The sequence below is a fragment of the Aedes albopictus genome, chromosome 2, assembly GCF_035046485.1.
Source record: "Aedes albopictus strain Foshan chromosome 2, AalbF5, whole genome shotgun sequence".
Lineage (NCBI taxonomy): Eukaryota > Metazoa > Arthropoda > Insecta > Diptera > Culicidae > Aedes > Aedes albopictus.
Window position 1 is genome coordinate 382,680,945 of NC_085137.1, and position 25,484 is coordinate 382,706,428.

The following is a 25,484-nucleotide window of genomic DNA, read 5'->3' on the forward strand; positions in this document are numbered from 1 at the left end:
GATCAACAGTCTTACAAGTTTAGTTCAAAAATATATTTTAACATTTCTCCAATAAACCGTACTGTCTAAATTTGTTTCATTTTGGTTACTTCTTCAACGAACCGCTGCCTCTGCGCTTCACCCTTGTAATTTCCTATCATTTTATTCACATACTCCTGTTGGTACCGAACGATGAACTTTTGGCACTGTTGCAATGTCGCCCCCACGTAGAGCGTCCTATACCGTACTTGTTCCGTATCCGCCTACAATAACAAAAAAAAAACTCATAGTGAATCAACTTCAACAAGCTTCGAAAGACGTTCCAATCTCACCACAGTCAGGAGCGGCAGAATACTGGTTACGAACCGATGCGGACCGTGTCGGGTTTGTATGATGCAGAGACGGGTCTTATCGTTGAAGTAAATCACGTGCAACCGCAGGGTACTCGCCAATCCAAACTCACCGTAGTACTTTTCGATTTTTTCCCGCAAAAATTTAGTCAAATTGTGCGAAGTTAGCGCAAAGGCATCCGTATCCGAGCGATTGTTGCACATGAACTGAATCAAAATGTATCTGTAAGTCAGGTGGATGGGAATATGTATGTAAAAAAACCGTCGTTTAGCAACAATCCAAAGATTAGTTCAACGTTTTGTTGTGTTAACTAGCCTACGGATAAAATCTCGTTAATACAGAAAAAAAACCTACGAAAATCTTATATGCCCAATCTACAAGAAAGAACACAGACTAGAGTGTGCCAATTACAGAGGGATTAACCCAGTGATCCTCAAGCTCATTTTTTCAACTGCGCGTAACACCTGGATCGATTTGTCAATCATTCAACACGTTATTCTTGATTATTTCTGGAGTAGAATAACTTCCATAAGAAACATTGCAAGGAATTCTACGACAACATAGAGAATTGGACATCACGTGCGGCCCGCGGGCCGCACTTTGGTGACCGCCGGATTAACCTTTTAAAATCGCCATATAAGACACTGTTGCGCGTGTTCTTTACTGCCTATGATCGCATATCAGTCCCATATTTGCTGGGTTTCCTATTCATATGGGACAGTTATGCGATCATAGGCAGTTTAACAGACTGAGCCCTCTTGAGGAGTCCTTCATCGGCGAATACCAGGCTGGTTTTCGTGAGGGCCGATCAACGACGAATCAAATGTTTATCCTGTGGATGATCCTAGATAAATTTCAAGAATATAACTTGCAGACTCATCAACTGTTGAATGATTTTAAAGCAACGTACGACTCAGTGAAAAAATGAGATTTGGCAGATAACGTCAGGTCAGAACATGGTTTTCCGGCGAAACTAATTAGGCTGATACGCACAACGCTGGATGGATAAAAATCAAGTATTCGGATCGCACGAGGTGTCTACCTTGTTTGTGACATTGGATGGATTGAAGCAGGGTAATGCTCTTTCAAATTAGCTGTTCGGTATTGCACTCGAAGGAGGTACATATTAGGAGGTCTGGGAGTGAAGAGGAATGGTACTATCACATACACACGGTCATACATGCTCCTCAGCTTTGCGGATGATATTGATCTCTTCGGCATCGATCGTGGAGCAGTGGAGGACAGTGTTGCAAAAATTCATCTCGTTCATTTGAACAGTAACCAACAAATCCGTTCAGTCATTTTTTCTTCTAGTCATGTTTAAAACGCTTTCATTCAATCCGAGCGCCTATCAAATGAGAAGCGAATTCTTGTCGATTGAATGAATTGTCACTCAAATAACTAGCAGGTTTCGAAGCATGAAAACCCCTGCGATATTTCGCCAGACTGGAAAATTATCGAATGTTGGGTTAAAGTCGGGTCAATTTCTATCGAATGTTGGGTCACTTTTGGACCAACATAGAACAACTGTTGGGTTCCGTGGCCAACAGGTCAATGACAGGTTTATATCGGGTTTGACGTCATCAATGATGGAAAAAGCTTTAAACATAAAGGGTGAGTCGTTAATTATTGTGCCACCCTACCTACAACTGATTCGCAAGTTGTCTACAGTTAACGAAATCAAACCAAATTTTTACAGTACTTTAGTATATGTATGTATTTCAACTTTATGGTATAGGTTCAAATTTAGGATGCGTTTTGATGAAATTCACGACATTTTCAATTAACGCCCTCCATGTGGACATGTTCAGGCCCCACTTGAAACAAATAATTAAAGCTCTCTGGTTTGTTTATGCGTATCGTGCCTGGTTTTCACCCAGCTCCAAGCTTATGTTTCACTGACAACCGTTTCTGAAACCTATTGACGAACATTAAGATGATCTGATAATGTATAATCATTAATTGTTCCAAGGCGCAGTACCATGATTTTTTGTTTTAGCATGTGATTGTACAACATCTTTTTTTAGAACTGTTAACTCCATTTATTCTATAACGACCGGAATCTCACCGATAACTGCTCAATTAATTATATGTAAACAATAGACTATAAGGAGAAACTGTGCAAAATTTGGTTGATTTTGGTGAAGTAGGAAAAAAGTTACGTTAGTTTGAAAATGGCACAATAATTATCGACTCACCCTTTACAACCTGGAGCTGATGTCAATTGAATGATCAGAAACTAGTCAATTGAAATTAAGATGGTAAATGGAAAAATGAATGGTTACCTATCTCAATTTCAGCTGGAAATATCGGTTGATACTGACACTTCCCAACACTGATGGAGGAAGCTTATGTTCCTCTGAAGAGAGCGACAGTGAGGATGGGCATGACGATTGACTCCACCAAGACGAAGTACATGATAGCGGGTAGAGACAGGCCTAGTGGTGTTAGTGCTGGGGTATACTATAGTGATTGATGGGGATATGTTTGAAGTTGTTGAAGAATTTGTTTATCTTGGAACCCTTGTGACATGTGACAATGACGTTTCCCATGAAGTGAACAGGCGTATTGCAACTGCAAATAGGGCCTTTTACGGATTGCGTAACCAACTTAAATCCCGAAGCTTGCAAACGCAAACGAAATCTACTAAGATGCTGAATTGCTGCATTGCTGATTCTTCCGGTTCCCCTCTACGGTCACGAAGCGTGGACGTTAAAGGAGGAAGACCGAAAAGCTTTCGGAGTTTTTGAGCGCAATGTGCAGCCGACAATTCTTGCCCTCAGCGGTCACAAAGCGTGGACGTTAAAGGAGGAAGACCGAAAAGCTTTCGGAGTTTTTGAGCGCAATGTGCAGCGGACAATTCTTAATGGGAAACAAAAAATTAAGTGTGGCGCAGACGCATGAATCACGAGTTGTACCAAGTGTACAAAGATGCAAATATTGTGAAACGTATAAATACGGCAGACTTCAGTGGGCTGGACACGTAGAGCGAATGTCAGAAGAAATAATGACGAAAACAATATTCAGCAGGGAACCAGGTAGCGGTCGGCGACTTCGTGGGCGGCCACGAACACGCTGGCTACACGTGGTTGAAGAAGATTTGCGATCCCTACTCGTTCGGGGAAATTGGAGGAACAAGACCGACAAAGATGGTGTTCTACTATACGTTCGGCGTTGGAGTAAAGTTATTTTGTAGCCAACAAGGTATCAAGGTAGATAATAGTCGTCCAATGTCGTGGGAAGGAAATACATAGTTAATAAACTGGAGCAACAAGTAACATTTAATTTCCAAAAACTTTTGTTAAGTTCACATACAAAATTACAATTTATACAATTACAAAATTACGTATCAGGTAATAACAGTCTTGTAAAATGGCTCAAATAATGAAATGTCGAAGTCATGTGATTAACGTGATATTTTGCAACTGTTCAAAACATTTTCTTATAATGATTTTTTTATACTCTAATGATTATTAAAAATAAGTAGGTATATATGTAGGGGAGACTGGGGAGACTTGATCCCTTTTTCTTAATTTGCCTGTAACTTTAAGAAAAACACAAAACTAGATCCATTTTTCGTACAGAATGGCAGGTAAACATCTATTGCAAGTTTATACACAACAGAAGGACTTTAAATTATTGTTAAAGTTTTCAAAACTGTGTTTTTATGGAGGCATGTCTTATGAAGCATTTTTCAAAAATGGGTCACAATTGATCCCCTTTTGAGCACATGGTTAATTTAAAGGGAAAATAACTCCAGAAGCTTCCTATTCATTTTCTTTTCAAGTTTTCTTGTATTTTTCATGAATACGATGTATTTGAAATTATAAGATTTCCTTAAATTGTTAAGGATATGCCGTATTTTGAAAATGGGGAGACTTGATCCCCCTTTTAATGTTGTGTAATAAAATAATAATTATCTGACACGTTTTATCATTGATTATACTAGAATTCCGAGTAAATAGAGGCTTCCAAATAGAATTTTATTTTTCACATGTGTAATGTGTGTGTAATCCTCGAGGGATCAAGTCTCCCCATGTCACTGTTGTATACACTAAGCTACATTAATTGAAATATTTATATAACAGCCTTATTTGGGCAAATACGTTTGATAGTATTTTATTTATACTATGTGCTGTGAAATTTTGACACGATATGATTCAATTTTCACAAAGTTATTGAGATTTTTCGGAATCGCCTAAAAGATTTCTGAAGGACTGAAAACATACCATCAGCCATTAAAAAATAATGCAATACACAATTAAAATCAATTGTTGCCAAATCGTTGTCGTCTGTCCAGATGTTGTTTTGGAAAAAATATGCTAGAAGAAAACTGCTTTTGATTCCGAGAAAATATGGGGGGAACAAGTCTCCCCAGGGATCAAGTCTCCTCAGTCTCCCCTACAGTAGACATGTTCGCATTTTAGAAAATGTCTCGAATCCCACCGGTCAAGTAAGTATCATAATTCTCATGCTAAAATGAACTTCTGGTCAAATTGTCAGCTTGACTGATAAGGATTTCTATGTGCCTCAATTCGATTTGGTAATTTCGGGCTTTTTTACACTTTAAAAAATCATAACTACTGAACGGAAAGACATACAACAATAATTTTAGCTTGAAATCAAAGCTTACCATATTCGACAAAAGTCGTTCATATTGCGCGGTTCCCACCCAATGGATGGACCTCTTTCACAGTTAGTATAAGTGCGGGATTGTGAATAAAACTGAGATTTTGCATAGAATCGTGTCGGTGTCTTCTGCGAGATGGCGGCCAAAATCAATATGGCCCACCCAACTTTGTATTGTTGTAAATAGTAGCTTTATCTTTCCTCTTTTCAACAACAATTCGTTTTTAAGGTGGTTTTTGGAGAAACTTTCGAGTTAAAACGGTTTAAATGAGCCACAATTTGACCAAAATCGAGGGGTCTGCAAAAAATGTTGTGGCTCTAACTAACGGGGGTCCATCAATTTGAGTAACCAAATGCATTTTCCTTACTGTTTTAGCGAGGACTTTCAGAAAATCGCCATTTTAAACATTTTTGAAGACAACGTGTAAATAGTGGGCCGGTCTCAGCGAGTTACCCCTATGGTAATAAATTGAGTTTCGTTATAAGTGGTACCAAAAAAATCTATATCTTGCAATCAAAATGGCCTGGGATGCATTGATGAAATTGTAGGTGTTGAAATACCCAGGAGATAGGGGTAGGCGGGGCAATATGGACACCCGGGGCAGAATGGACACCCTCAATATTTTGAAATATGCGAACTTTTTTGAACTTTTAAGGTGAAACGGGACGCCGTGTTATTTTTCCTATCTTGCCTCTCTTTCTAACAATTTGCCTCGCGATTTTGAAGATGGTAATCTCGAGTTTTTTTTTTTTATTCTTATTCACTTAACCTAATTTACAGCTCTTTTTGTCCACTAGGGCACTACGTGAGCGATTCCAATTGGACGCTGCACTTTGTGATACGCCTACATGTATTCTATTCTAATTTAACTATATCGAACTGGTGCCTTGTGCTGCTTCAACATTTCTACCCTGTCCACGGTAGAATGATGAGCACGATGATGCTGATGTTTGGCTGCTGCTCCTTTTCCAATCCGATTGGGGGGTCCATTATGAGTTGCGGTTTGCCGATATCCAAATTCCGGGTCCGTTGGAGCTATATGCTCCGAAGAGGGTCAGGTGCCAGCTGCTCTCGGGAGGAAGAGCAACTGACGAAAAACTGCAAGTGCCGGGGCTGGGTTCGAACCCATGACCATCCGCTTATGAAGCGAACGTGTGGACCACTGCGCCACGGGCCCCGACAAATCTCGAGTTCTATCGCACTGAAGATGCTGAAAAACAATCAGCATATGCACTGCAAGTGAGCATACACAGTAATAGGTTTTTGTTGCAAAATATGAAGTAGAATCTGAGATTACCATCTTAGTAGCAACAGAGCAATGGCGGATATTTCCCCGACCGTCCCGTCCGCCCTTAATGAATGGAGAATATAGTCCATTTGTCTAAAACGTAGTTTCAGGAAAGAAACATTCGAAATTAAAATTTTACTTGATTTTACACGAAAAAGTTGCGTCGTCCGTTTTTTGTGCATGGAAATTATAATTTTCACACCATCTAAAATAAGATTTAGTGATTAATTTATTGCAGGTCGATTAAAACCTGATATTTCTAGAACACACGCAAGTAGTTTTGCTGTATCTACAGGGGATGGCCAAAATGTTTGGGATAGGCAACTTTTTTTTCTCTCACAAAAAAGTTCAACATGCTATAACTTTTCATAGAGTGCATCAAAAAATCTCAAATTTTGACTGTTTGTCAACCTACTATAGGTGCATCATTGGTACAAATTTGGGCTCGATTGATTAACATTTCGCAAAGTTAGAACCGTTTGGGTAAAACACTATTTTTTAGGCAACTCATTTTTGAGCTGTCATATCTCGGAAACCAGTGAATCGAATTGAATGAAATTTTGAACGTACACTAACAATATGTAAATGCTTCACAAACTATTGAAACATAGGTACTTTTTAAACGTTGAACAAAGTTATCATGGATTGACACTTTTTGGATTTTTCTCGAAAAAATGTAATTTTTTTACATCAATGTCAATAAATTTTCGTGTTGATATCCAAAGATTTTTCACTTCTGTTCTCAAATTATCTCTAATCAGATATATTAGAGCCTATTTAGATTGAAGGAAGAACACATTTAATAATTTTTGTGTAGTATTGTAAATTTGACTTATTTTCCTCTATATGGGTAAAAATTTCAACCCGGTATAACTTAATTCGTCGTGAGAAAATATTACATTTTATAACGTCGTATTAAGTATCAATATATTGTTGATAAACGTTAAAAAATTCATTCAATTTGGTTCACTGGTTTCCGAGATATGACAGTTCAAAAACAAGTTGTCTAAAAAATAGTGTTTTACCCGAACGGTTCTAACTTCGCGAAAAATTAATCAATCGAGCCCAATTTTTTACCAATGATGCACATATAATAGGGTGACAAACAGACAAAATTTGAGATTTTTTTGATGCGCTCTATGAAAAGTTACAGCATGTTTAATTTTTTTGTGGGAGAAAAAAAGTTGCCTATCCCAAACATTTTGGCCATCCCCTGTACATGCTTAACATGTTTATATTTTCTTCTTTATTATATAAAAAATCAAGTTTGGAAATATCTTCTGCTGCCGGGGCAAAATGGACACTCACCTTTTTGAAAGAAGTGGCAAGGGAAAAATATAACCTAAATCACAAACCAACCAAATTCTTCGATTTCAGTATATTTTCGGTTAAATGTTCACTATAGTAGACATAGGGTGAAACAAATTGATCAAAAAACGACAGCAGTGGAAAATAGTTGTTCTAGGCACAGCCGTACATGCCGACAAAAACGAAGCTTTATCCAAAACAGCCTGAATTTAAATTAACTGAACAAAACTAAATTACTTTGGCGTATTATTCATCCATAGTAGTTGTTTTGTAATGAAATTACAAGGACCTACTGGACACCATGAGACGTAAAAGTCTCATGGTGTCCATTCTACCCCGTATGCTTGAAGACGGTCATGAAAAACTAACATTTTTCATAACATTTTTTGAAGTGGATAAATCATTTTTCTTCGTGAGCATTCTTATGCAATAGATGCTAAATAGACTTTAAAAGGATGCATGTATCAAAAAACTAAATTTTTTTGACATCTTGCCAGGTAAAGTTGGCAAAAACCTTAGGGTGTCCATATTGCCCCGCCTACCCCTAGTCATGTCATATCTCTCAAGACGAACCTTGTTCGAGATAATTCAGCAGCTTTTTGGAATGAATTATTAAAAATGCTAGAAGAGTCATGCCACACGCCATCATCCATCGTGGGGGACAAAAAACCTCCAAGTGGCGTCAAAATTAAAAAAAAAATTAGCTTCCGGGTAACCTCGAACGGGGATCGTCGTGAGATATATATTACAAGATTATCTCCAGAATATTTCATCTCTGAGAATTTCATTAATCCATGCTGCCTCATCTCTGAGAATTTCATTAATCCATGTTGACTCCAAGATAACAGAATTTTTGGTACTACTTAGAACAAAACTCAATTTATTACTAATAAAACTTGCAAGAATTGTGCAAGTATGTATGGACAACTTTTGTAGAATATGATAAGCCAGAGATTCCCAAACTTTTTGCCGCGGTAGCCTTTTGAAATTTTCAAAATTTTCGCGGCGCACCAACAACTTTTTACAAATAATTTTAATAATTTTAACACCTTCAGTTCAAAATGTCAAGTATAAATCGTAAAAATTGAAGGCTTGCTTTTTTATTTTTAAAAAAATATGCTTAAAGGTTCGCAGAACTTAACACAAATTTTAGATTTCTGAAGGATTGCATTGCAAAACTTTTATTTTTTTTTAAATAAAGGGAAAATAGATATAAAAATGAATTATTCAGAAGCTGTCAGAACGGCTGACAGTGACGGTGAGGGGTCATGTTTTTGTATTCGAAACTCAAAAAACTCAACTCAAAAAAGGCGGTTTCAGAATCATGCATGAAATCGACACATAAATTGTCGTAGATTTTTTAACAATAAGGAGCTAAACCAGCTTATAGGAGGAAATCTTAATCATAGAGACAAACTAACAAGTTCTGATAGTGATGTAAGTAAAAATGTCGTCTCTAAACGTTTGAGACAGCACCAAGACCTGGAGATTGACAGTATTATGGAAATAACTTCAAAACAGTTTCTTGAAAGCGAATGATAAAATCGAAAACTTAGCCGAATCATAAAAAGTCCAACAATTTGAGTCTTACAAAAATTTTCTAAATTCCGGCAATATAAAAGTTTTGTAAAAATCTAAATGTTTGATGAGGATATTACAAATTCCGGAAAACATTCGTAGACTTTGGAATATTCACTATTTAATTGAAAATATAGAAGAGAGAAAACCCCTTTGAATGAGTTTCTTTCGAAGTTTTCCACAAAAAAGCCAAAACATTGGTATCGAATACAAAAACCCGATTTAATCCACCTATGGTGAACAGAACCCTTCTTACACTTATTAAAATTATTGTTTATTATTTGTATTTAAAATATTCATTTTGAGTGATGGACCAAAAGTTCTAGAAAATACAGTGCTGCTAATAAAACAAAACAAAAAACCGTTCGTTCGATCACTAATCGGTAATAAATCTATAACTTTTTCCACAAGCATCCAATCGTTTTGCGGTCTTCGAAGGAAAGTTTCATAAATGATTTTTCTACAAGAAGCATTGATCGATTTGAATTAAGGGGACAAGGGGCGACCTCTGGGATTTTTTATCTGAAAGTGTAACTTTTCCCATAGTAAATCCTATGAAAACTTTGAACCGCTTGCGCTAAATTATAGTTTCACCTATTGCGCTGAAATTTTGTACAGTTCATATGGGACCTAAATGGGATCTAAAAAGTCGACTGGAGCGAGGATTTGATATTTATCCCATACTACTGTCCAGTTCTTGCATTTTTCCCACAATATATAAATTCAAAGCTCTCGTTTAATATATTGTTAGTTTTCATAGAATTCCTGTTTATTTGTAATTTGTTATTTATAATTTTAATGAAAACAATAATCTGCTAGTATACACTTTATATGAGGTCAGCATTATTGATTGAACAATAATTTTCCATAGACTGGTCAAAAGCTTATGCAAGATAACAAACGAATATAATAATAAAAAAAAGGAATTTATTGAAATACTCCTCGAAATCTCAGTAACCAAATGTCCAATCGAAATAAAATTTCAGGGCCTTCTACAAGGATACTGGAGCTTTCGTTTGGTGCTAAGAGAACCCAAATCGGTTGATAGACGGCTGAGATATTTATTATGGTACCCTTGGTCAAAAATCTCTCAAAAAGTTAACCTGTATTACTCACAAGTACTCTTTGAAAGATATCTCGGTAACCAAATGTCCAATCCTAATGAAATTGTATAGGGTTCTACTAGAATGTTGTAGCTTTCATTTGGTGCCAGGAGAACCGAAATCGGTTGACAGACGGCTAAGATATTTATTATGATACACTTGGTCAAAAATCTCAAAAGGTTTAGTTGTATAAATCCAAAGTACTCTTCGAAAGATATATCTGTAACCAAATGTCCAATCGAAATAAAATTTCTAGGCGATCTACTAGGATGCTGTAGCTTTCATTTGGTGTCAAGAGAACCCAAATCGATTGACAAACGGCCGAAATATTTATTATGATACAATTGGTCAAAAATCTTAAAAAGTTTAGATGTATGACTCATAAGTACTCTTCGAGAGATATCTCGGTGACCAAACGTCCAATCGAAAAAAAATTCAATAGCGTTCTACTAGGATGTAGTAGCTTTCATTTGCTTCCAAGAGAACTCAAATCGGTTGAGAGACGGCTGAGAAACGTGCGTGACTTTTTTTTGTAACGCACACACACACACACACACACACACACACACACACACACACACACACACACACACACACACACACACACACACACACACACACACACACACACACACACACACACACACACACACACACACACACACACACACACACACACACACACACACACACACACACACACACACACACACACACACACACACACACACACACACACACACACACACACACACACACACACACACACACACACACACACACACACACACACACACACACACACACACACACACACACACACACACACACACACACACACACACACACACACACACACACACACACACACACACACACACACACACACACACACACACACACACACACACACACACACACACACACACACACACACACACACACACACACACACACACACACACACACACACACACACACACACACACACACACACACACACACACACACACACACACACACACACACACACACACACACACACACACACACACACACACACACACACACACACACACACACACACACACACACACACACACACACACACACACACACACACACACACACACACACACACACACACACACACACACACACACACACACACACACACACACACACACACACACACACACACACACACACACACACACACACACACACACACACACACACACACACACACACACACACACACACACACACACACACACACACACACACACACACACACACACACACACACACACACACACACACACACACACACACACACACACACACACACACACACACACACACACACACACACACACACACACACACACACACACACACACACACACACACACACACACACACACACACACACACACACACACACACACACACACACACACACACACACACACACACACACACACACACACACACACACACACACACACACACACACACACACACACACACACACACACACACACACACACACACACACACACACACACACACACACACACACACACACACACACACACACACACACACACACACACACACACACATACAGACATTTGCTCAGTTCGTCGAGCTGAGTTCATTGGTATATGAGACTCGGCCCTCCGGGCCTCGGATCGAAAGCCGGTTTTTCGAGCGATATTTATACCCTTCTTATGGGTGTAAGAAGGGTAAGAAAGAATTTATTTGAATACTCTTCGTAAAATATCTCAGTAATCAAATGTCTTTTTTTTTGCTAGGTTTCTAGCTGCACTCTGAATAGAGTTGAAACCTCTACACTAGACCCGAAGATAGAAAAGAGTACGTAATCTTTCAGAAGCAGTTTGCCAGCCGTACGCGGAAAATGATATCCATTAAGACACTGTTGCAACTGACTCAGAAAGTTACGGTAGAAGATTGGAAAGTTTTCAATTGGTCAGTCAGTCAGGATTTGCCTATGTAGTGTTATGGTCACACGGTTTGTGTTTGTCTCCTTGTTTAATTTTGTGGTATGGTTAAATATGTTTTTCTCCTCGTTAAGTCAGTTGTCGTATGTTGTTTTTTTTTCATCGAATCAATCGAACCCTGTATGTTAAAATATAGTCGATCCTGTGTCAAATTGTTTTCTTGATTTGGCTAATCGTTTTCTACTTGTGTTCATCTCTTGTGTCCTTAAATTGTCATCGGTCCAAAATCCACAGAAACATGTAACTGAACTTCTGAACATCTAAGAGATAATCAAAAATACGCCAAGTTGGTCAGTTGATTGCAATAAAATTTTAAAATAATAAAGATTTCAAGTCAACTTTCATCCTGCTACAAATACTATTAAAAATATTCAAATTCGTTCAATTGTCCTATCGGTCCTACCTATGTCATTTTCTCAAGCGTAGCCTAGAAATGTCAACCTAGTCATACACAAGTAACGTTGTTCAGTTAATATAAAGCAGTCAGTTTTTGCCCAAAATGTCACGTCGAACGCATTGACGTCAACAATGCGTTTAAGTGTTCGCACGTTAGCTTTGAATCTATCAGCACAATTGAGTGCTGCAAATCTCCTTCCCTCTATTGATTCTTCGGTCGATTTTTATTGCTTTATTTAAAGAAAATATGACCAACTAACATTGTAAAAATTCGAAAAAGCGGCTATGACATTAATAAATCACTATGTAATAAAAATCAACCGAGAAACGTGGGAAATAGAGCCCAAACAACATTTTGAAGTCAGATGGCTGTAAAAGGTTCCAAAACCTGTCACAAATCCTATAATACTTTTATTAGGATTTGTAACGATCATCAAAACCTTCTCAAATAAAACCGACTTGGAACTATTGCTTGGGAATAGACTCTACTGAGCCCCGGCGGTTCCTCCTGTTTATCGAGCATGTCTGATGCATATGATCAGCCATACTCCATCTGCAGCAGCCGGTTCGTGATGAACCGTTGGAGGCGCATTAAAGTGTTAAAAAGGTGATATGTTTCACTAAAGAACACTACATTACAATAATCAAAATGAAACTCCTGTCAACCCCTGCGAACATGGCCAGGGAAATATCTCAGTAATCAAATGTCGATTCGAAATAAAATTGCAGGGCCTTTTATAAGGATATTGTAGCTTTCATTTGGTGCTTATAGAACCCAAATCGGTTGACAGACGGCTGAGATATTTATTATGGTACCCTTGGTCAAAAATCTCTCAAAAAGTTAACCTGTATTACTCCCAAGTACTCTTTGAAAAATATCTCGGTAACCAAATGTCCAATCCTAATGAAATTGTGTAGGGTTCTACTCAGTGGCGTAGCTAGAAATTTGCTCTGGGAGGGGTTTTCGATGTTAAATGTTACCTTATTTTGTTTGACACTCACATTTCGTAAAAATATATACTGAATTTGAGTCATAGGTTCAAAATAGCGGCGCAGCCGAAAAATTTTTTTCATCACAAAGCGTTTTATAATGGAAATTTGTTCCAGAAATTTTGGCTCTGGGCGGGTTTTTAACCCTGAAACCCCCCCCCCCGTGGCTACGCCAGTGGTTCTACTAGAATGTTGTAGCTTTCATTTGGTGCCAGGAGAACCGAAATCGGTTGACAGACGGCTAAGATATTTATTATGATACACTTGGTCAAAAATCTCAAAAGGTAGTTGTACAAATCCAAATCGGCTTGAAGCACATCGAAATCTTTATCAATCAAGCTGAAAATTTGACCAGAAGCTCTTTTTTAGCATGAGAATTATGATACTTGAACGGTGGGATTCGAGACATTTACTAAAATGTGAACAATGTACAGATGTACAGATAGAGTACAGAGTACATTCATCCACTCGGGAATTTTAGGAGAGTGAGTTGCGTGCAACGTAAACACAGAACCAGATTTCATGAAGAATCGTTTAGCGTTATAAATTCCCATCCCGAGTGCGGGTTTCACTAAATAATTTCATCTGAATTACCTGTTTTTAACGCGAACCATCTCGACAGTAAGATATTCGAGGAAATTTAATTAAAATTAACTATTTTTGAACGTTTGGAACACACCAAGTGATACATCGAAAAATGTAAACAAACACAACCTCAACATCTCAACTTGATGATGAGGGTTAGCACATTGCACAGTATTGTACTAAATCCAATGAACGACAGCACCGACTATCTAAATAGCACCAAATAGCCAAATGTGCAGAACTTTGCCCCAGAATTTAAATTTTTCTGGCGCGTGCTTTCAAGAATCGTTTATGCATGGCATACGCCTCAACTCAATATGGACCATGTGGTCGTATCATTTGCTCTATGAAGACTAATTGAGCCCTAGAATGTTATTTGATTTAACTATCTCGCGCTTTTTAATGCATTGTCACCCTGTAGTAATAAACATTATCTACATTTTTTTCGCAAAATAATAAACACCACACAATCTCACTCTGCATATATGTTCCAATCAGTATAGAGGCTTCAGTTTGCGTCTAGACACTGCTCTCCGCAGATCGATCGATTTAGGCTGTGGCATTGTAGATGATGATGACGATGGCTCCTTCTAATCTCATCGGAGTCGACGTAGGTACCGGAAGTGTCCGAGCGGCCTTGGTAAGCAGCAACGGTAAGGTGCTCAAATCGTACGTGATACCGACCAAAACCTGGAACCCGGCCCCGGACCATTACGAGCAATCGTCCGACAATATCTGGAGCGCCGTTTGCGAGTGCGTTCGAGTGAGTACTGGCATAAAATATAAATAATAACCATGATGACGAAGACAATCAGATGACCTTCACCTAAATAATTAATGTTGAACGGCGCAGTCCAAATGAGAACTTAAAGAAGGGAATTGGTGAATTTATGAGCAGTCAATGTGATTGAACTTATTTGTAATGGATAATAATCCAGGGCAAAATCATGAATTATTTAAAAATAACTATTTTTGAAAAACAAGCACAAGTATTGATAATACTAAACATAAAATCTACTTTAGGATGAAAGCACCAACAAACAGAATGACACGTCGGTTTGCCGATGGTGAAAGTACATAGACAGAGATATGTATTAGCTGAAATAAAGTTCTATTGCATTCTTCAAGAATACACATATTATATCTCTTCAGAAATTCATTAAGAAATACCTTCACAACATTTTTGTAGAATAATTGATAACTACTAATTAAGTATAAGCAAGCAACTACTATCATCTATCTGTGCCATGTATGTATGTTTATTGTCGTGTTTGCTGTTTGCAACAGTTTTGGGCTTATTCATAAACAAATCACTGGAAATTAAACCTTCTTTCAGGACATGGCGAATTCCTGCTGTTGTAGTATGTATTGAGACACCCCTCGTTCTATTTCCGTTTTCTACACACACTCACACTCTAGCAGCCAAAGCGTCGGTGACTGAGTTAGCCGCCATCAGTGCTGAGTGAGCCACCGGAGTGTTAAGATCGTTTTCTCAATAAAGTTGAATTATTAAATGTTAACCCGGTGTTTTACGTAAAACCATAACATGGTGTCAGAAGCTGACGCAGGCTTCTAATTATTTTCGGCGTCATAGTGTGAAATCGCGAAAATAGGTGATCTGTTTTGAGTGAACAACAAAATAAATTTTCGCTTGTGTACAGTCGCACCGGCGGCCATTTTGGAATAGCGAAAAAGTGATTCGAAAAGCCTCATCGACATGGATGGAAATCAATTTAAGATGTTCTTGGAGCATCAAACAAACATTTTTTCTCAGCTCATGAACACAGTGTCGGCAGCGGCCCGGCAGAGTGCAATGCAAGCGACCGCCCAACCGCAAGCAAGTTCGTCGGGTGTTCCCGTTCCGCAGCCGTCACCTCTGGCATTGGAAGGAGACATGTCAGAAAATTTCGACTTTTTCGAGCGGAATTGGGAAAACTACTCGAAGGCCATTGGCATGGACAAGTGGCCAGTTACGGAAAATGAAAGGAAAGTGAGTTTTCTGCTGACCGTCATCGGAGAACCCGCGAGAAAGAAATTTTTCAATTTCGAGCTGACGGCGCAACAGCTAGCTGATCCAGAAGCGGCGCTAGCAGCAATTAAAGACAAAGTGATACCGAAAAGGAATGTGATTATAGACCGTCTTGACTTTTTCTCCGCTGGACAATCGGCTAGTGAATCGATCGATGACTTTTGCGCCAGATTAAGAGTGCTAGCTAAAGTGGCTAAACTGGGGGTGCTGGAAAAGGAACTTTTGGCATACAAAGTGGTAACAGCGAATAAGTGGCCTCAGCTTCGAACGAAAATGCTGACGATAACGGACATCACCCTCGAAAAAGCTGTTGATTTGTGCAGAGCAGAAGAAATTGCTGCTAAAAGGTCACATGAACTCGGAATCTGCACCGAAGTGAATAAAGTGGTTAAAACAAAAGGATCGAAGCAAAAGTCATTGCGATGCAAGTTCTGCGGTGATATGCACGAGTTCGCGAAGGGTGTTTGCCCAGCCTTGGGCAAAAGGTGTCACAAGTGCAAGGGAAAAAATCACTTCGAAAAAGTGTGCAAATCCGGCGGCAAGCTGAAGAGCCGGAAGCAAAGAAGAGTGAAAGAAGTGAAAGAGGACAACAGTGGTTCAGAATCGGAAAGTGATACGGAAAGTGAACTGTCACAAGAAGAATCGAGTGAAGAATACGAAATTGGCAAAATCTATGACAATTCAAACAGTGGTGGAAGTGTTATGGCAGAACTGAATCTGAAATTCAACGAAGCTTGGGAGAATATTTTGTGTGAGTTGGATACCGGTGCTAATACCAGCCTCATCGGATATGCAACTCTTGCAAAGCTGTCGGGAGTTCGAGAACCAACGCTACTTCCATCTAAATTGCGTCTGCAAAGCTTTGGTGGTAGCCCAATCAACGTCCTTGGACAAGTGAAAATACCATGTCGCCGCCTGGGGAAGAAGTTTCTTCTAGTGCTACAAGTGGTCGACGTCGATCACCGGCCCCTTTTATCGGCGCGAGCTTCCAAGGAGCTCGGACTCGTTAAGTTTTGTAATACGGTGACGTTCATCAATCAGGATCCGACTAAGCAAGTAGCAGAATCAGACAGACTGTTCAACATCTATCGTGTAGAGGCGCTGAAAATCATCGAACGTCACGATGAATTATTCACAGGATATGGCAAGCTTCCGGGGACGGTTAAGTTGGAGCTGGATCACGACGTCAAGCCATCAATACAACCACCACGTCGTGTGCCTATTGCCATGAGAGGTAAGCTGAAGCAGGAATTGGAATCTCTCGAGAAAGACGGCATAATTACGAAGGAAACAAGCCACACGGACTGGGTCAGCAATATAGTCGTCGTCCAACGCGGTGGAAAGGATTCAGCAGTCAGAATTTGTTTGGATCCAATTCATCTGAACAAAGCGCTCAGGAGACCAAATCTACAATTTGTAACGCTGGACGAAATACTGCCGGAGTTGGGGAAGGCAAAAGTTTTCTCGACAATGGACGCTAGAAAAGGTTTCTGGCATATAGAACTGGACGAGCAGAGCAGTAAATTGACCACGTTTTGGACTCCGTTCGGGCGTTATCGCTGGACACGCCTTCCGTTTGGAATTGCCCCAGCACCAGAGATTTTTCAGATCAAGCTACAGGAGGTGATTGAAGGTCTGGATGGAGTGGAGTGCATTGCGGACGATCTTCTGGTGTACGGAGTTGGAGAGACCATCGAAGAAGCATTAGCGAACCATAACAGATGTCTCGAAAAGTTGCTTTGCCGACTGCAGTGCCACAATGTCAAGCTCAACAGGTCCAAGCTGAAATTGTGCGAGAGGTCAGTGAAATTCTATGGACACCTACTCACCGACGAGGGCCTCAAGCCAGACGATTCGAAGATCGAGGCGATCCGTGAATATCCGAGACCGTCAAACCGGAAGGAAGTTCACAGATTTATTGGAATGGTGACGTATTTGGGTCGTTTTATTCGGAATTTGAGCGCCAACTTGACAAATCTACGGAAGCTCATACCGGAGACACAGCCCTGGAAGTGGACATCGGTAGAAGAAAACGAGTTCAACCAAGTGAAGGCACTAGTGTCGGACATAGGAACGCTTCGATACTATGACGTGAATCAACCCATTACAATCGAGTGCGATGCTAGCTGCATTGGCCTCGGTGTAGCCGTGTTCCAACAAGAGTCGGTAATAGGATATGCGTCGAGAACACTAACATCAACGGAGAAGAACTATGCCCAGATCGAAAAAGAACTGCTGGCTATAGTCTTTGCATGCGTTCGATTCGATCAGTTGATAGTGGGTAACCCAAAGGCAACTGTAAAGACTGATCACAAGCCACTGCTTGCGATCTTCAAGAAACCCCTCCTATCGGCGCCCCGTCGTTTACAGCATATGCTGCTAAACCTTCAACGCTATAATCTCTCTGTTGAGTTTGTCACCGGAAAGAACAACGTTGTTGCTGACGCGTTATCCCGTGCACCGTCGTTGAACTTTGAACCCCGAGATGCATACAGGAAGGAAAACATTTTCAAGATTTTCGAGGCTGTTGAAGATTTGAAATTGAGCAACTATCTCTGCGTAACGAGCTCCAAACTGGAAGAAATTATGCACGAAACAAAAGTGGATCCAACGATGCAGCTGCTAATCCAATACGTTCGGCATGGGTGGCCGGACAGTGCTGAAGGTGTTCCAGACAGTGTTAAAGTGTACTACGGACATCGGGACGAAATTTCCACTCAAGATGGACTAATCTTCTGCAACGATCGTATCCTGATACCCCATATGCTGCGAACGAAGCTGGTTGAAAGTTGCCACGCAAGCCACAACGGCGTGGAAGCAACTTTAAAACTGGCACGAGCTAATTTGTTCTGGCCGGGTATGTCAGTTCAAATCAAGGATGCGGTAAAAAACTGCAGTGTGTGTGCCAAGTTTTCGTCGTCACAACCTAATCCTCCGATGAGAAGTCACGAGATCCCCGTTCATCCGTTCCAGCTTGTTTCCATGGACGTTTTTTTCGCTCAGCTCAATGGTGTAAAAGGTAAATTTCTCGTCACCGTTGACCACTTCTCAGATTTCTTCGAGGTGAACCGATTGAACGATTTGAGTCCAGAGTCCGTCGTCGCTGCGTGCAAGCAAAACTTCTGCCGCTACGGAATACCACAAAGAGTTGTTACAGACAACGGTACCAACTTTACCAGTCAGAAGATGGTCAAATTTGCCGCGGATTGGGATTTTGAACTGGTTTCATCTGCGCCGCATCATCAGCAGGCCAATGGAAAAGCGGAGGCGGCAGTCAAGATCGCTAAACATCTGATGAAAAAGGCTGACGAGAGCGGAAGTGACTTCTGGTACGCACTCCTCCATTGGCGAAACATTCCCAACAAGATTGGATCGAGTCCCGTGGCACGACTATTCTCACGTTCTACTAGATGTGGTGTCCCTACATCCATAAATAATCTTCTGCCAAAGTTGGTGGAGGATGTTCCCGCTAAAATAGAGGAGAATCGTAGACGTTCAAAATTGTACTACGACAGAAAAACGAAGAACTTACCGAAGCTATCAGTTGGTTCTCCGGTCTACGTCCAAGTGCATCCGGAGTCTTCAAAACAATGGTCATCAGGAGCAGTTTCTCATCGGTACAATGACAGGTCGTATTCGGTGAATGTGGACGGTACCAATTATCGTCGATCTTTGGTCCATTTGAAGCCGCGTAAAGACCCCGATACGCCGCTAAGCCGTGCAATGCCATCCGCCCGTGATGTTCCTAGCGAACACAACACGCTGTCGCAAGCTGAAAGTTTTGCCGAATGTTCTCCGCCAACCCAACCTGTACAAGAAACACCAACGATGCCGACGATGCCTACTGCGTTCCCCGCGTCGTCATCGTTATCACCAAGCGAGCCAACTGCGACGATGACAACAAGCGAATCAACCGCAACGATGTCAACAAGCAGCGCTAAATCGAAGAGGGTTCCGCCGGTTATACCGACAAAGTTAGACCGACCAAGAAGAAACATTCGAGTTCCGGAAAAGTTAAAAGATTTTCGTTTAGAGTTTTGAAAAAAGGGGAAGATGTTGTAGTATGTATTGAGACACCCCTCGTTCTATTTCCGTTTTCTACACACACTCACACTCTAGCAGCCAAAGCGTCGGTGACTGAGTTAGCCGCCATCAGTGCTGAGTGAGCCACCGGAGTGTTAAGATCGTTTTCTCAATAAAGTTGAATTATTAAATGTTAACCCGGTGTTTTACGTAAAACCATAACACCTGCCTTTACATTTAACCATATATTGCGCTGTTTCCTTCTTTTTTCCAGAATGTAGTATCTCAATGCCCGCGAGAGCACATCAAAGGAATAGGATTCGATGCCACGTGTTCGTTGGTTGTGCTGGACAAGGCAGCGAATCCCTTGACGGTTAGCACTTCGTGCAGCAACGAACAGAACATCATACTGTGGATGGATCATCGGGCCCAAGCGGAAGCCGATTTCATCAACTCGACCAAGCATGAGCTGTTGAACTACGTCGGAGGGACCGTTTCACTAGAAATGGAATGTCCTAAACTTTTGTGGCTCAAGAAGCATATGCTGGAGCAGACCTGGGCAAAGGCTGGTGCATTTTTCGACCTCCCGGATTTTTTGACCTATAAGGCAACTGGTAACGCATCCAGGTCGATCTGTTCAGCTGTTTGCAAGTGGAACTACGACGCCATCAAGGCATCGTGGTCGGCTGATTTCCTGAACAAAATAGGCTTGCCAGATTTGGTAGAGAAGAATTTCCATCTCATAGGCGAAAAACTTAGTAGCCCGGGAAATCCTATTTCTGGTGGACTATCCAAGGAGGCCGCAGAAGCTATGGGTTTGCTTCCAGGAACCGCAATAGCCACATCAATGATTGATGCACATGCAGGTGCCCTAGCCTTACTGGGGGCACGCAACCCAGAAAACCCCGTATCCGAGCCTCTAACATCCAAAATGGCCATCATCTGCGGCACTTCGTCCTGTCACATGAGCATAACGGAGGCACCCATCATGGCACCGGGCATTTGGGGTCCGTACAAAAATGCCATCATTCCCAATCTGTACCTGAACGAAGCCGGCCAGAGCGCCACCGGGGTGCTCATGGATTTCGTTCTGCAGACCCATCCTTGCTATGGACAACTGTTGCAGGAACATGATTCCAACGGGAAGATCTACGCATACCTTAATGAGGTCCTTTTGGGATTGAAAGAGAAACGGGGACTACCATCGGTTCATATGCTAACGGCGAAGTTGCACATTTGGCCTGATTTTCATGGGAACCGATCTCCCCTGGCAGATCCTACTTTGAAGGGCATGGTTTGTAATAGATAGATTTTAAAAATCGTTCATAAATCACGTGAACTTGATTTGGCTGGGAAGTCTAGTCTAACCTACGTGATATGTGAACGGCATTTAGATTGCACTTGAATAAATATTTCAATAACATTTTAGATATCTGGCCTTACAATGACGAAGGATACTGAAAACTTAGCATCGATATACCTTGCATTGATGCAAGCATTGGCGGTAAGTAGAGTGTTCGTTATTTTTTAGAAGTTCAATAAGTATTACTCATTAAAATCTATATTGAAAATTTCTGGAATTTGGCTAGACACAAACTATCATCATGTTTATAACTTTGAGATCACCGGCAACCAATTATTCGTAATCGTGCAGTTTGAGTAGCTCAATCCATATGGGAGAAATATTGTCGTATTTTCCGGCGAGGTTTGACATCCTCAAGTTGTTGTATTTCTTTCGTGAGGAATCCTCAGTTTGAAAAAAGTCCTACCCACATCAATTCCTTTTGCACCAATAAATCGTATCTGGTAGTTAATCTTGAAAACTTGATCCGGTGTATTAGCTGCGGTACAACCTCACGAAGATCCCACTTTTACTGTGATGCTATAGACAACTGCACAACTTCAAATAAATCACTGAGCTACCAGTTCCTTTCCACCAATTGCTCCTGTACTTCAGGCTCGATTTTTACTCCTGATGCTCAAGTACTTTGTATCACACCTTCAGTATCAGTAGTATTTTTCCGTGAGTTCTTTGATGAAATTATCAAAGTTTCCATCCAGAGGTTTATTACGTATTACACTCCTATAAAAGAACTGTTTATTGTTCGGTGTTCTTTCGGGATTTCTGAGAGTTGATCCTAGCATTTCTTCCAGAGGTTTTCTCGATATGCTTCAATTTCTCGTTGGATTCCACCCGGAGATCCTTCCAAAATGTACACAAAGTTCTATCGGGAATTTATTCTAGTGGTTTATCAGGATAGCTTTCCAACAGTTTCTTTTGGAATTTTTGCAGAAGCTCTTCCAGAAATTTTTATCACGATGGGTTTCCAATATTTCTCTTCGATCTCTTTACGGGATTTCGCCCGTAGCTCCTACCGGGATTTCTTTAACAGGTTCTCATAGTTCCTAATTGAATTTTCCTAATATTTCCTCCCGGGATTACTCCCACAACTATTTTTACCATTTTCCGAGATATCTTAGTTTTTGTTAGAATTTCTTCCGAAGTTCTTCACGAGATTTTCCGAATAAATCTGTGGAGTTTGTCGCAAGATTTATCCTGCCTTCCTTCCGACATTTCTTCGGCAATTCATTACAAGGAATATGGTAAACTATCTCCAAAGACATTTCGAGAAAAACTCATTGGAAAATCCCTGCAAAAACTCCAAGAGCAACTTTAAAGGGAGCTCTGAACTAGCATCAAGAATCTTGGGACATCTGCGGGTAGAGATTCTAGGAATAATCCTGAGAAAATTAGCAAAAAAAATCTCAGGTGGTTAACTCTGAATTCCTGAACAAAAAGCGGGAAGAACATGAGAAATATCAGCAATAGCTCCAGAAGAAATCCCAGAAGGCAAAAACAATCTTGGCCCAGCCTGTTGATTAGGCAAATAAAAGAGGAAAGTCCCGGGAAAACCAAGAGAAATCTCAGGTAAAACTTCAAAAGGATCTCCGCATTAACCTTTGGAAATATCAAAGCTGTAACTCCTATAGAAATCCAGTGAGAAACTCTAGAAGAAAGCTCACGGAAATTGCTTGAAGACATCATAGGACAAACTTCGGAAGAAATCCCGGGAGGAAATCCTGTATATTTGTGTAAACCCCCTTAAAACCCCTTTGCATTCAAATACTTCAAGCTTTTACGTCCTTTAAACCCCTCTAGTAGAAATCCCAGGATATAAACCCAGGAAACCCCGGGAAGATCTTCTGGGGAAATCACAAGACGAACACCAGAAGGAATCACGAAAACTATTCAAGAGGAATCCAGATAAAAACTGTAAGAGAAATCCCGCGAAAACATCTGCGATATATCCTGAGAGAAACTCTTGTGGAGATCTCATAATAAATCTTGGCACAAATATAAGAAAATGTCTTTGGACAATACGCAAGAGGAATTCCGGGAAAATCCCACGAAGGACTGTGATGTGCAGCATAGTTTGTGCCATGTTAATAAGGATTCACATAGGTCAGAGATAAGCCAGCCTAGTGCTGCAAATCTCTTTAATAAAGATAATAATAATAATTCACAGAGAATATTTAAAACTATGCTGCGCACGGTGGGAGCAATATCGGGAAAACCTTTGGAAACAATTCTGGGAAGAAATTCTGTAGGATCCCCATGAAAAACTCCAGAAGATATCAGTCGAAAATTAGGAATTCTGGAAGAATCTCGGTAGGACTTCTTGGTAATAAGAATCCGGAAGAATCTCTGGGAGGACGAGAAAAAAAATCGGAAGGAGTCTTGAAAGAAATCCTGGGAGGCATTCCAAAAGGTATTTCTAAATAAGTTCCAGAATAAACACTGGCGGAACTTATGGAAAAATCCTTGTAGTGGAATTTTTAGATGGACATACTAACAGTATTTTTCAACAACTTATTTATTCTTACCAACAATGTAGTAAACTCTGTTGGCTCTACTTCTGAGCTGATCAACAAGTAGTAAATGTACACCATTTTTCATTCATACGACACGATGTTTTTTTATCGGTTCAAAATTTCCCTGAGTATTCCAGGTTTTTCCAGGTAGTAGACATCCTGCGTAACAAGTTTCACAAATTGCCGGCGCCTTTCATCCGTCAGATGGTATTCGGGGATGGATGGGGGTCCTCCGCGCTTGAATTTCTCGGACACAAATTCCGGCAAATTGGGTTGTTTAGTGAATTAAATATTGCCAGTATCTTTAACCTAATCGAAAGAGCTCACTTTTCTGAGTATAAGGTAATTTTATTGCGTCCCGATTCATTTGTTTTGATGGTTAAATAAACAAAACAGTTTTAATTTCCGTGGATAGAATGACAGTTCAATCGATAAAGTGACAGTTCGCCCCGAACAAAAAAATTTCCCCATACAAACTTCAAATGCATTTTAAAAATAGTTCCCGGGCACAAAAAATGATGAAAAATTGGATTTTGTCTAATTTTTAGACGGAGATTCCGATTATGCAATAATCTGGATACCCCTAAGGAGCCCAATTGCTGCTGCCCTCACGTGTACCAACAGCGACACAAATCTCAATTGAATTTTCGAGTTTGTATTATGAATTTTCGGTACCCCTGTACAAAAAAGGACACACCAGGAAACGAAATGCTGCTCAAAATTATTAATACAATCCTTCATTGAGAAAAGTTCTTTTTCCTTCCCACAGTACGGTACCCGCCACATTCTGGACGTCCTGGCAAGATCCGGCCGTGATCCCATACGTTCCATTCTGCTCTGCGGCGGCTTGAGCAAAAACGGTTTGTTTGTTCAAACGCATGCCGACATCTGTTCCATCCCGGTACTGCTACCGCACGAAACCGAAGCCGTCCTGCTGGGATCGGCCATGATGGGAGCCTGTGCTGCTGGAATCTACGCAGACTTGAAAGTTTGTATTCTATGACTTCCTTCAGAACCTAAAGGTTTCAAAACCGAATGCTTATTTTTTTCAGACTGCAGCCACCGAAATGGGAGGCACGGCCGAAGTTGTCAAACCGGATATGAGCGATGGCAACCGAGACTATCACGAGCGGAAGTATCGCGTGTTTTTGAAAATGGTCGACGACCAACGATCCTACGAGAAGCTGATGACCAGCTAGACTCTCCTATACAGGGATTTTTCACACATACCAGGGTACCAATTTGTAGCATTTTTTTAGAAGCGAAGCCTTTTTTATACATTATACATTTAGGAATAAAATTTTGCGCATCATAACTTACCTAT

The 25,484-nt window shown here is 40.4% G+C and overlaps 2 protein-coding genes across 2 annotated transcripts; one reads left to right on the forward strand and one right to left on the reverse strand.

The window, feature by feature from the left end:
* Window positions 1-2: 2 nt before the first annotated feature.
* On the reverse strand, window positions 3-14,397 carry LOC109403237 (uncharacterized). Its single transcript, XM_019676019.3, has 3 exons — window positions 14,245-14,397; window positions 312-552; window positions 3-242 (listed from the first exon to the last, which is right to left on the reverse strand). Exons 1-3 carry the CDS (start codon window positions 14,262-14,264, stop codon window positions 66-68), a joined length of 438 nt encoding a protein of 145 aa, XP_019531564.1. The 5' UTR covers window positions 14,265-14,397; the 3' UTR covers window positions 3-65.
* Window positions 14,398-14,610: 213 nt separating this feature from the next.
* On the forward strand, window positions 14,611-25,479 carry LOC109403233 (FGGY carbohydrate kinase domain-containing protein). The gene is made up of 5 exons (XM_019676016.3): window positions 14,611-14,998; window positions 20,562-21,581; window positions 21,717-21,791; window positions 24,930-25,148; window positions 25,213-25,479. Exons 1-5 carry the CDS (start codon window positions 14,804-14,806, stop codon window positions 25,357-25,359), a joined length of 1,656 nt encoding a protein of 551 aa, XP_019531561.2. The 5' UTR covers window positions 14,611-14,803; the 3' UTR covers window positions 25,360-25,479.
* Window positions 25,480-25,484: the final 5 nt, after the last annotated feature.

Excerpts from the sequence above, each read along its gene's own strand:
- LOC109403233 (XM_019676016.3), top strand. The coding sequence starts at position 14,804 with ATGATGATGACGATGGCTCCTTCTAATCTCATCGGAGTCGACGTAGGT. Across the intron at positions 14,999-20,561 it reads CCGTTTGCGAGTGCGTTCGA|AATGTAGTATCTCAATGCCC; the intron begins GTGAGTACTGGC and ends TCTTTTTTCCAG. Across the intron at positions 21,582-21,716 it reads ATCCTACTTTGAAGGGCATG|ATATCTGGCCTTACAATGAC; the intron begins GTTTGTAATAGA and ends ATAACATTTTAG.
- LOC109403237 (XM_019676019.3), bottom strand. The coding sequence starts at position 14,264 with ATGGTTCGCGTTAAAAACAG. Across the intron at positions 553-14,244 it reads ATGGTTCGCGTTAAAAACAG|ATACATTTTGATTCAGTTCA; the intron begins GTAATTCAGATG and ends CCTGACTTACAG. Across the intron at positions 243-311 it reads TTCTGCCGCTCCTGACTGTG|GCGGATACGGAACAAGTACG; the intron begins GTGAGATTGGAA and ends TTGTTATTGTAG.